At 44.9% G+C, this 11,818-nt stretch overlaps 1 protein-coding gene across 3 annotated transcripts in view; it reads left to right on the top strand.

Moving 5' to 3' along the window:
* The first annotated feature begins 8,351 nt into the window (after positions 1–8,351).
* The window catches only part of Wsb1 (WD repeat and SOCS box-containing 1), a 15,328-nt gene continuing 11,861 nt past the window's right edge, over positions 8,352–11,818 (top strand). For 2 of the 3 annotated variants that reach the window (XR_003949534.1, XR_003949533.1), the window contains exon 1: positions 8,352–8,708. Coding sequence is in view for 1 of the 3 variants with exons in the window: in NM_019653.3 (NP_062627.3) it covers positions 8,669–8,708 (40 nt within the window). In the remaining 2 variants the exon portion in view is untranslated. The remainder of the gene's footprint in view (positions 8,709–11,818) is intronic. The other variant, NM_019653.3, reaches the window with a different exon arrangement.

The raw sequence follows: 11,818 nt of genomic DNA, 5'->3' as shown, positions 1-11,818 counted from the left end.
AGCACTCAGGTGGTATCTTAGTCAGGGTTTCTATTCCTGCACAAACATTATGACCAAGAAGCAGTTGGGGAAGAAAGGATTCATTTAACTTACATTTCCACATTGCTGTTGATCACCAAAGGTGGTCAGGACTGGAACTCAAGCAGGTCAGGAAGCAGGAGCTGATATAGAGGCCATGGAGGAATGTTACTTACTAAGCCAGTAAGTTTCCTCTGGCTTGCTCAGCCTGCTCTCTCGCTCTCTCTCTCTCTCTCTCTCTCTCTCTCTCTCTCTCTTTTTTTTTGAGACAGGGTTTCTCTGTGTAGCCCAGGCTGTCCTGGAACTCACTCTTGTAGAGCAGGCTGGCCTTGAACTCAGAAATCTGCCTGCCTCTGCCTCCCAAGTGCTGGGATTAAAGGCGTGCGCCACCACTGCCCGGCTTCAGCCTGCTCTCTTATAGAACCCAAGACTACCAGCCCAGGGATGGTCCCACCCACAAGGGGTCCTTCCCCCTTGATCACTAATTGAAAAAATTGTCCCACAGCTGGATCTCATGGAGGCACTTCAAAGCTGAAGCTCCTTTCTCTGTGATAACTCCAGCTGTGTCAAGTTGACACAAAACTAGCCAGGTGGCTTGTCAAGAGTTCAAGACCAGTCTGGGTTACTATCCTAGTTATGGTTACTATTGATGAAACACCATAACCAAAGCAAATTAGGGAGGAAAGGGCTTATTTCCGCTTACATTTCCTGGTAACAGTCCATCACTGAAGGAAGTCAGAGCAGGAATTCGAACAGGGCAGAAACCTAGAGGCAGGAGCTGATGTAGAGGCCGTGGAGGGGTGCTGCTTACTGGCTTGCTCCCCATGGCTTGCTCAGCTTGCTTTCTCATAGAATCCAGGACCACCAGCCCCGGTATTTCACTACTCACAATGGGCTGGGCCCTTCCTCATCAATCACTAATTAAGAAAATGCCTACAGCTGGATCTTATTGGGGCATTTTCCCAACTGAGCTTCCCTCCTTTCAGAGAATTCGAGTTTGTGTCAAGTTGACATAAAACTAGCCAGCACAGCTACTCAGTGGGTTCCAGACCAGCATGAGCTACAGAGTCAAACCCTGCTTCAAAAAGCAGGGGGAGGGGGAGCATTTTTAGATTTATTTTATGTGTTTGAGTGTTTTGTCTGCATGTATGTATGTATGTGTACCATATGTGTGCCTGGTTGCCTCACAGGTCAAAAGAGGAAATATGACACCCTGATAGTGGAGCTACGGATGGCTGTGTGCCACAATACAGACCCCAGACCTCTGAAAGAACAGCTGCTCCTAATCACTGGGCCATCTCTCTGACTAGAAAAAGAATATGAGGCCAGCTTGGTTTATATACCAAGTTTTAGGCCAGCTACATAGTGAGACTCTGTCTAAACAAACAACAACAAAAACAAACAAACAGGGAAAAGGAAAAGTGTGTATGCGTGTGTGTGAGAGTGTGTGTGTGTGTTACATTTTTGTTGCCATGATTAAACACTAAGACCAAAAGCAACATATGGAGGAAGGTCATATTTGGGGAGAACTAAGAAGCCAGTAGGTTTTTTTTGTTTGTTTTAGTTGGTATGACTTTTTTTTTTTAAATTATTTTTCTCCCTGTGACAGGGTTTCTCTGTGTAACCCTGGCTGTCCTGGAACTCCCTCTGTAGACCAGGCTGGCCTCGAACTCACAGAGATCCACCTGCCTCTGCCTCTTGAGTGCTGGGCTGAAAGGCGTGTGATATCACCACTCCAGTAAGTCAGGAGCTTTAAAAGGTTGAAAGAACGGTATCCTCTTTAAGATTCTTTTGCAAAAACAAAAAACCAAAAACCAACTTAACAATTTTCTCAGCTTCTCCCTTCTCAGCCATCTTCCTTATCTGTATCCACTCTGCTGGAATGTATACAGTTCTGAGAAGCTGCTGAAACAACCAAATTATCTCCCCAGCCCATTTATTTATTTATTTATTTATTTATTTATTTATAGACAGGGTTTTTTGTTTTGTTTTCTTTTGTTTTGTTTCATTTCGTTTTTTGATTTTTCGAGACAGGGTTTCTCTGTATAGCCCTGGCTGCCCTGGAACTCACTTTGTAAACCAGGCTGGCCTTGAACTCAGAAATCTGCCTGCCTCTGCCTCCTGAGCACTGAGATTAAAGAAGTGTGCCACCCACCACACCGGGCTATAGACAGGGTTTCTCTGTGTAGCCCTAGCTGTCCTGGAATTCACTCTGTAGATCCAGACTGACCTCAAATTCAGAAGTCCGCCTGCCTCTGCCTCCCAAGTGGGGGGATCAAGAGTGTGCACCACTACTACCTGGCTAAAAGTGTAATAAACTTTTTACATTAATAAATATGTATACAGGAAACGACTCTCTTCTTGATTGTCTTTTGATTATACCAGGAAGCAATTCCCAATCTACAGATAATGAGAATGGGGTTTAGAAACTAGGATCATAGTGTGGAGTCTCTAAGGTCCCTTCTCAGTATGAGTTTGACTATGATGCTACTCCCTCTCAGAGGTTAGTTAGTTTATTTATTGAAACAGGATCTCAGAGGCAGGCGGACTTCTGAGTTCGAGGCCAGCCTGGTCTACAAAGTGAGTTCCAGGACAGGACAGCCAGGGCTACACAGAGAAACCTTGTCCCGAGAAACCAAAAAAAAAAAAAAAAAAAAAAAAAAAAAAAAAAAAAAAAGAAAAAAAAAGAAAAAAAAAGAAAGAAACAGGATCTCACTGTGTAGCCAGGATCGGTCTGAATCTTGCTATGTTGCTATGTAGATCAGGCTGGCCTGGAATTTACAGAGATTTGCCTGTCTGAACCTCCCAAGCACTGGGATTAAAGGCCTACACAACTGAGCCTGCCCCTATACCACTGAGCCTGCCACTACACTGTGCCTGCCTATTAGCATTTATTGATGCATGTGTTTGTATGTTTAAATTCCATCTGTGCATCTGAATCCTCAGAAAATTGTTTCTCTTTAATCTAGAATCTTAGACTTAGCACTGCAGTTCCCCTCATTTGAAACTCCCAGACCAGGATCCAAACCTTGGTACTTAAAAAAAAAAATGTATGAGTATTTGTGTGTGTTGGTGTGGGATGCATGCAAGTGAGTGCAGGTGCCTAGAGAGGCTAGAAGAGAGGATCAGTGCCTAAGGACTGGAGCTCTAGGCATCTGTGAGCTGTCTGACTGAGTGATGGGAACTGAACTTGGGTCCTCTGAAAGAGTCAAGCACTCTTAACCATGCAGCCATCTCTCCAGACCCCAAACTGGGGACGCTTTTAGATAAAATCTTTCGTTTAGCTATGGGTTAGTTTGTAGGGGCTATCATAACAATTATAGAGAAGACTGAGAAGGAAAAACCAAGCAATTCTTTTAGCCTCTACATCAGTAGTTCTCACTCTTCCTACTGCTGCGACCCTTGAATACAGTTCCTTGTGTTGTAATGACCCTCAACCATGACATTATTTTCCTTGCTACTTCACAACCGTAATGATGCTACTCTTATGGCTTCTAATGTAAATGTCTGTGTTTTCAGTTATGGTTTATGGTGACCCATGTGAAAGGGTCATTTGAGATCCACCCCTCCTAAAAAAAAAGGGTCATGATTTACAAGCTGAGAGGTGTTGCTTTTTACAGGTATTTTCTGAAGAGTGGTCCTTTGGCATCTAATCCCAGAACTCAAGAGGAGGAAACAGTTGTCATATTCAAGTATGGGCCCAATTACTTAGCAATATTGCATCTACACACACAGAGACCTACCTGCCTCCTGGGTAATGGGAATGAACAAGCCACCATGCCTGACAATTGCCTTTGTCTTAGTCTCAGCTGCACTGTTGCTTTCAGTGAATATCACATCCCCATAGTTACGGGAAGCAGATGACTTTTGCTTTTGTTTTTGTTTTTTTTCAAAACAAAGATTGAAGAAGCTCTAGAAGTCTGCCCCATTTTAAACCTCTCCGGTTTTCCATCCGAGAAACTTCAGAGACTTAAAGAAGTTTGTGGTTTGGATCTGAAGTGTCCCTCATAGACTACTGTGTTGAAGACTTGGTTCCCACCCAGTGCCACTATTTTGGGAGGCTGTGGAAACCTGAGAAGGCCAGGCCTGTTTGGAGGAAGTAGGTCAGTGGAGGAGCGCCCCTAAAGGTCATTGCTGACTCCTTGTCGTCTTCACACTCCGCCTCCTGCTCACCACGAGGTGATAAACCTCTCCTGCTCCATGCTTCTGCTACCATGACATTTTGGTCTAAATTCATGGAGCACAGTAGCCATGGAGGAGTGACCCTCTAAAACTGAGAGCCAAGGGGCTGCTGAGATGGCTCAGCGGTTAAGAGCACCAACTGCTCTTCTAAAGGTCCTGAGCTCAGATCCCAGCAACCACATGGTGGCTCACAACCATCTGACTCTCTCTTCTGGTGTGTCTGAAGAAAGCTACAGTGTACTTACAATAAATAAATAAATAAATAAATAAATAAATAAATAAATACATCTCCTGGGTGTTTAAAAACAAACAAACAACCGAGAGCCAAAATAGGTTTTCCCTCCTTGCAATTATCCTAGAAGGTCTTTGAGGACACTGATAATGAAGGACCACCCCAGAGATGCAGATGCTGGCAGTAACTCCCCTAAGTAGTTCTAAATTGTAGTGAACAAAGCCGAGTGACAGCTGTGACCTGCTGATATTCATGGTGTCAGGGGACTGCAGCCACCTTGTCCATAAGCTACACATAAAATCCATCTTAGTCACGGGTGCTGGCACCTGCCTTTAATCTCAGTATGGCAGGTAGGGAGAGGAGGATCATGAGTTTGAGACTATTCCTGGGCTTATGGTCCATTCAAGGCCAACATGGACCACAGAGGAAGACCATGTCTTGAAAGAAAGAGAGTGGGAGGGAGGAAGAAAAACAAGGAAGGAAAGAAAGGACAGAAGACCTGCCTGGTATGTAGCTTCATGCCCTTGGTCTAATCTCCAATACTCTCCCCCAACAGCTGGCCATATTATATGTCTTAGTGTTTTACTGCTGTGAACAGACACCATGACCAAAGCAAGTCTTATAAAGAACAACATTTAATTGCTGCTGGTTTACCGGTTCAGAGGTTCAGTCCATTATCACCAAGGTGGGAACATGGTAGTATCCAAGCAGGCTTGGTTCAGGAGTTGAGAGTTCTACATCTTCATCTAAATGCTGCTAGTGGAAGGCTGGCTTCTACACAGCTAAGATAAGGATCTTAAAGCCCACACCCACAGTAACACACCTACTCCAACAGGGCCACACCCTCTAATAGTGCCACTCCCTGGGCCCAACATATACAAACTACTACACTATATTCCCTAATATGTTTCTCTGTTGCTGTGACCAACACTGCCCAACAGCAACTTGGGGAGGAAAGGGTTTGTTCTGTTTACAGGGTTCAGTACATCATGGAAAACAGCCAGGGCAGAAACTCTGCAGGGTAGAAACCAAAGCAGAAACTATGGAGGAATACTGCTTGTTTGGGGCTTTTGTTTTTCTTATAAAACCCAGAACCACCTGCCCAGGAGTGGCACTGCCCACAATAGGCTGAGCCCTCTCACTTGTATCACTAATCAAGAAAATGGCCATAGACATGTTCCCGGGCCAATCGGATGGAGACAGCACCTCAACTGAGGCTCCCTATTTCTGAGTGAGTGCAGTTTGTGTCAAACTGGCCAAAGGCAAAGCCACACAGCACACAGCTACACAGAGCAATGCTTCCGAATAACTTCAGAATGAGATTAAGTGAATGAATGTGTAGTGATTGAGTTTTTAATTTTATTTGTGTAGCTGAGTGTATGTGTGTCTATCCTATGTGTGCAGCACCTGAGGTGGTAAGAAGTCCCCTAGAACTGGATTTATGGACAGTTGTGAGCCATCTGTGGGTACTGGGAATTGAACCCGGATCTTCTGGAAGAACAGCCAGTGCTCTTAACCACTAAGATACCTCTCTAAGCCCTAGCTTTGTCTTTTTAATTCACTCCACCCCTTGCCCAGGGAATGATGTTGCCCAAATTTAGGGTGAGTCTTCCTACCCCAAAATCTAGACCCTTTCTCATGGACATGTCCAGAAGTTTGTCTCCTAGATGATTTTAGAGCCTGTTATATTAACCATGTTGACCTTCCCAATGGCAAGTGAGCTCCTCGCTTTGTCACGAATGTTAAATGGTTAATTAATGAAGCACTGATGCACCCCAATGCCCACAACGTAACATGACCCTACAAATATTAGGTATAATCACCAATGGGCACACAAATGAGACAATTATTTTTCATTTTACTGGTCACACTTTGTAGTTAAGAAAATCTTCAAGGCATCTATAGGCTACTCACATTAAGTGGGAGTTAAACAATTCTGTGAAAAAGTCCTTCAAATACTTCACAAGCAAAATAATGAAAAGAAAGGTAAGAAAATATAACTCACAAGCAGGCTCTCAAGAATGGTTATTTTCCATGGATTTCTATGGTGTAGTGTAATTAGTTGGGAGTTACAGCAGTTAGCCAAAAAATATTAACAGGGTGCTCACTTGGGCAATGTCTGTACTAAACAACAGTGTCAGCTCAGCAGTGGTGACACACACCTTTAATCCCAGTGCTTGGGAGGCAGAGGCAGGCAAATCTCTTGGAGTTCAAGGCCAACCTGGTCTACAGAGCTATTCCAAGACAGCTGGGGCTACACAAAGAAACCCTGTCTCAAAAAACCAAACCAAACCAACAACCAAACAAATCAGCATAACTCCCGAGCAAGGCTGACTCACGAATTCCTGAAGCCTTCCAGATTGTTTGAAGATAAGAGTCTTGGAGCCAGGTTGGCCTCATACTTGCTATATAGCAGAAGTGATCTTAAGTTCTTGATTCTTGTGCCTTTGCTTGCCAAGAGCTGGGCTTTCGAGCATGTACCATTTGCTTTAGGTTTCTGAGGAACTGGAGCTGGACTCCATGGTTCCTGTATACTAGACAAATATTTTACTAACTGAGCTATACCCCCCTCCTCCAGCCCTGCAAGTTTGTGAAATCTGCATATTTTTGTATGAAAACTCAAAAAAAAAATAGCTGGGAAGATGGCTCAGAGGTGAAAATGCAAACCTGACCGTTCGAAAGCCCAGAACCCAGGTTAAAGCAGAAGGCAGGAGATTACAGACTACTACTCTACAATCCCTTCACTCTAACAGGGCTGTCAGGGAGTCGGGAAGTTACAGGGCCAGCTAGCATGGTATACAAGCACTGAAATCATGAGAGACCCTGTCTCAGGAAAGGTGGGAGGTGAGGACTCATATCCTAGGATGTCATCTGACCTCTGAATGCCTGCATTCACACAGAAGCATTTAAGACACATGAACTCTCAAAAAAAAAAAAAGACTCAAAAACATGCACATATCTCATACACACATAATAAATAAATAAGCTAAAAACATTAGGGGACAATAATGGTCTGTATTTGACAAGATTGAATTTTCTTTTTCCTTCTACTGTTCGTCAGGCAGCACCATTGCCGTGCATGAAGTTCTGGACAAACATATTGTCAAGCAGTAACCAAGTAATTTTTTTTAAAGAAGGGGATGATTTATTTCTATTAATCATCATGATCTTAAGAATTTCTACCTTGGGCAAAGGGACATGCACACAGTACATGCACTACCTATGGTGTTTGAGATCTAAAGTTATGCTGGGCAATTCTGTCTTCCAGGAGTATCTGAGAAAATCTAAGCCGTTATCTGTTATCCTTTGGAAGAAAGAGTCCCGCAAGGGCCACTAAAATGCAATGACATCATTTATAGATGGTACTTAGATTGAGATGTGGGGCACACCCAAACAATGATGTGGAATAGCTAGCTGCTTCCTAGAGACCTCAACTTCTGTGGAAGAAGGGCAGATTCTGAGGTAGAGGTCATATTGGCCAGCTCTTCAGGAGACCTGACTTTAGGGACCAATTAGAACAGAGGCAGTCTTGGGGAGGCCTCAGAGGTGCCCATCACCCTGGGTCTCCTTCATCAACTGAGTCTTTCCTAAAACCAGTTTGTTCTGTCCTGACCAATTGGACACCACTATGCTAGTTTCCATCATATCTTTCTTCAGCGCAACCTTCACTTCCCAGGTACTAAGGAGCCAGAGACGTAGCTAAAAGGGATTAAGCACGTGAAACGTCTACTTTGCCCTTTCCGGTTCGGTCACGTGCATTATATAATCCCGGGCTTGCCCTTGGCAATGAGCCTTCGACTTCGAAAATGCCCGCAGGTCGCGCTTTGAGGGCTCACGCCCGTCCGTGAATCCAGACCATCACGTCCCCTGCGTCGAGGGGCGGGGCCTGATGGTCTGACGTCACCCACTACACCCCGCCTCCCAGATATTATCAGTGCCGCCCGCCATCTTGTCTCAGTGTCTGGTTTGGCGGCGGAAGCATTGGCGGGCTGTGTGAGTCTGTGAGTGGAAGGCGCGCCGGCTCTTTTGTCTGAGTGTGACCCGGTGGCTTTGTTCCAGGCATTCCGGTGATTTCCTCCGGGCAGTCCGCAGAAGCCGCAGCGGCCGCCCGCGCTCTCTCTGCAGTCTCCACACCCGGGAGAGCCTGAGCCCGCGTCACGCCCCTCAGCCCCCGCTGAGTCCCTTCTCTGTTGTCGCGTCCGAATCGAGTTCCCGGAATCAGACGGTGCCCCATAGATGGCCAGCTTTCCCCCGAGGGTTAACGAGAAAGAGATCGGTGAGGCTCGGGATGGAGGGGGAGCGCGGGGTCTACCGGCAGAGCGTGAAGGGGCTGGCTCCGGGGCCCGGGGGGAAAACGGGGGTGGGGGATGGGAGAACGGGGAAGTCCGATGCCAAGGCCCACGAGCGCGGGGGACCGGATGCCCGGGCTCCGGAGAAATGGAGAGGAGCAAGGACTGACGCTGCGTGGCGGGAGGAAGCGGTCCCGCGATGGGCGTCGGCCGGGAGTGAATGGACCCAGAGCGGGCCTCCCGAGTTTGCTCAGCGCCGGGCAAACCCTAGTGACACCATCACAGCTGGGGTGCGGATCGGACGTCCTGGGATTCTCCCGGCTGTGTCTTGGATATCGAATGGACCTGGAGAGTTACTAGCATAGGCTAAGTGGTCTATCCTAGGCTCTCTTTGGTGGGAAGAAGTTGTGAACTTTTGTGTTTTTTGAGGCGCAGCAGGAACAGCAGCATCTGTATGTCCGGTACTCTATTGAGAAAGGGACCTGGAGAGGTGTCAGCGGCGTAGAAAAAAAAGTTTTAGTGTTTTTTAAAGGATGGCGTTATGAAAGTGAAGGGTTCTAAGGAGGGAATATGTTGCCCACCTACACGGGGGGGTGGGGGTGGAAGGAGCCGTGAGAATAGGTGGAATGGCTGAAGGAGGGCTATTGTACAGAGGATGTAGCCGTGGCTAGACCTGTCACGCGTCTGGCTGAAGCCTGGACAATGGGGAGTGGAAGGGCGTGGGCCAGACCTGCCCGTTGGCCCCTTTAAAGCACTTAGCATTATTTAAATTCTCTCAAAGGAGTCACCTTTGAGCCCATTGGATGACATTCGTTGAACAAAATTATCGTCAGTAGACACTGACTTTACAGTTTTGTCAATTGGATTTTCATGTCCATGCTAAAGGTAGGGGCAGGACTCCATGAGTGTGTGAAGAGTTCCAGGTCAGGCTATAACTGAGCTACTACCCTCTTTAACAAGGCACTGTCACACTTCCTTTCTGGTCGTGAAATCGGAGGATGGAATGTGAGGAAGAACTTGAATCTGGTTAGCCTTGTTCAGTGATGACTCATGATGTAAGTGCTATGCAGATAGGTTGGGTTTTAGGGCTGGTTCCCACCCACTGCCCCATTACTTTTTTTTTTCCCCAAAGCACTTTAGAGAAAAACCTTGAGGTTGATAATATTTTACTAGTCAGTACTTGAGTATTTAAAGCAGCTAATTAAAGTATAAAAATCGTTTGTGTCTGTTAGCTAACAAGGAAACGTGAAGGCACTTAGAAAAATGCTGACTATGTAACAATTAGAATGTCTTACATTTGAAGATGAGTTAGTGAATTGTTTCTTGGGGTTTGGTGTTTGAACCAGCCACATCTCTATCTCATTAACACTTTATAAAGAAAAGTAGCCAAATGAGTGTACCCAAGACTAGTTTTTAAAAGTAACCTTAAAGTACAGATATAAATCTCTGGGAAATAAAGTATTCTTCTTAGATCAACTTGGGAGCATTCTCTTTTAAAGCGAATGTTTCCATTGCCTTCTTTTAAAAAGTAGAATTTTAAAACTTGTTTTCCTTATTTGTGAATGAAGTCCTTCCTAAAATTCATTTTGACCAATAGATGAAAGTTAAGCAGGAATCCCAGTTTGGGGGGCTGAGTATGAGAAGAACCCCAGTGAAAGGACCGTGTAAGAGTATATGTAGGCTTGGAGAAATGCAGGAAGCCTGCAGCAATGTGCTCCTTCTGAGGTTTCGCATTGAAAATGCATTCTGCTGGCATTGAGGCTCACCTACTCATGAGTCTTATATCAGACTCATGTGACTGCCAGTAACAGGAATGTGAGCTTATTCTATGTTGCTCCCTTTTGAAGAAGTGGGGGTTCTCTATCACTTTGGTTAAACCACACCAGGAAGTAGTCTCCAGTTCTGGGTATCACCTTTTTAAGGGTTACTACTAATGGGAATGTATTCCAGGAAAATGTAAAAATTAAGGTAGGAAAAGATAGAAAATTGACTCAAAACTTTATAATCTGAAGACTGATGGAAAGAACTAGAACTATTGTATCCTAGAGAAGACTCCTATATAGGTGTCATATGAGGTCATGAGGTCAAGATTGTTCTCAGATCAGATTCCGCTCAATAGGTGGGTGGGGTAGAAGGAAGATTTTGAATTCTTTTGTTTTTTGTTTTATTTTTTCTTTGTTCTCCTTAAGGCAGAATTTCTCTGTGTAACCCGGGAACTCTGTAGAGCAGGCTGGCCTCAAACTCAAGAGATTCTTGTCTGCCTCTGCCAACTGAGTGATGGGATTAGGATTAAAGGCGTGTGCCACTACCATTCAGCAGATTTGAGTATCTAAAAAAGAAAACATTGTTTAAGCAAAATAGTTTTATCTTAGTGATGGGTGTTAGGATATTTTCATACAAGAAGGAAAATTTTAAAATAATGTAGGAGTTCTGAGTTGGAGCCTGGCCTGGTCTACAGAATGAGTTCCAGGACAGCCAGGGCTACACAGGGAAACCCTGTCTCGGAAAACAAAAATTGCGTGTATTATGTGTGAAGAATAGTAAAAGTGTGTTCTCCCCTTGTGCCATGTGGCTACTAGGAATTGAAATCAAGTGGTCAAGCTTGGCAGCAGGTATGTGTACCCACTGAGTCATTTTGCTAGCCCTCCAGCTCTTCCCAGGCTGACCATGTAGCTGAGGTGACCTTAAAATTCCAATTCTTTACCTGGTTTGTACTAATGATGAAGATAGAAACCAGAGCTTCTTGTAGATTAGCAAGACAACCTATGCCTAACGATTTATAGTTCTTGAAAGGTGATGATAATCTTAATTCCCCTTCTGTTCTCTTTTCTCTTCCCACTTTCATGGGGTCTACCTATTTAATCTAGGTTGGCCTTAAAGATTTGTCATCCAGCCCCAGCTACACTGAAACTTTGTCACAGGGTCTCATGTGGCTCGGGCTGGTCTTGAACTCCTGAACAGTAAGCCTTCTAAGGGCTGAGGTGTGCCTTCCGTGCCTAGTGACATATTTTAAAATCTCTTGAAAACCACTATCAAAACAAAGCTCATCTCTAATGTTTTGGGGTAGAAAGCCAATTAAACCATGTCTAAAAGGAAA

The sequence above is a fragment of the Mus musculus genome, chromosome 11, assembly GCF_000001635.26.
Source record: "Mus musculus strain C57BL/6J chromosome 11, GRCm38.p6 C57BL/6J".
Taxonomy (NCBI): Eukaryota; Metazoa; Chordata; class Mammalia; order Rodentia; family Muridae; genus Mus; species Mus musculus.
Note: the sequence above shows the minus strand (reverse complement) of the source record. Positions and strands in the feature narration are given on the sequence as shown.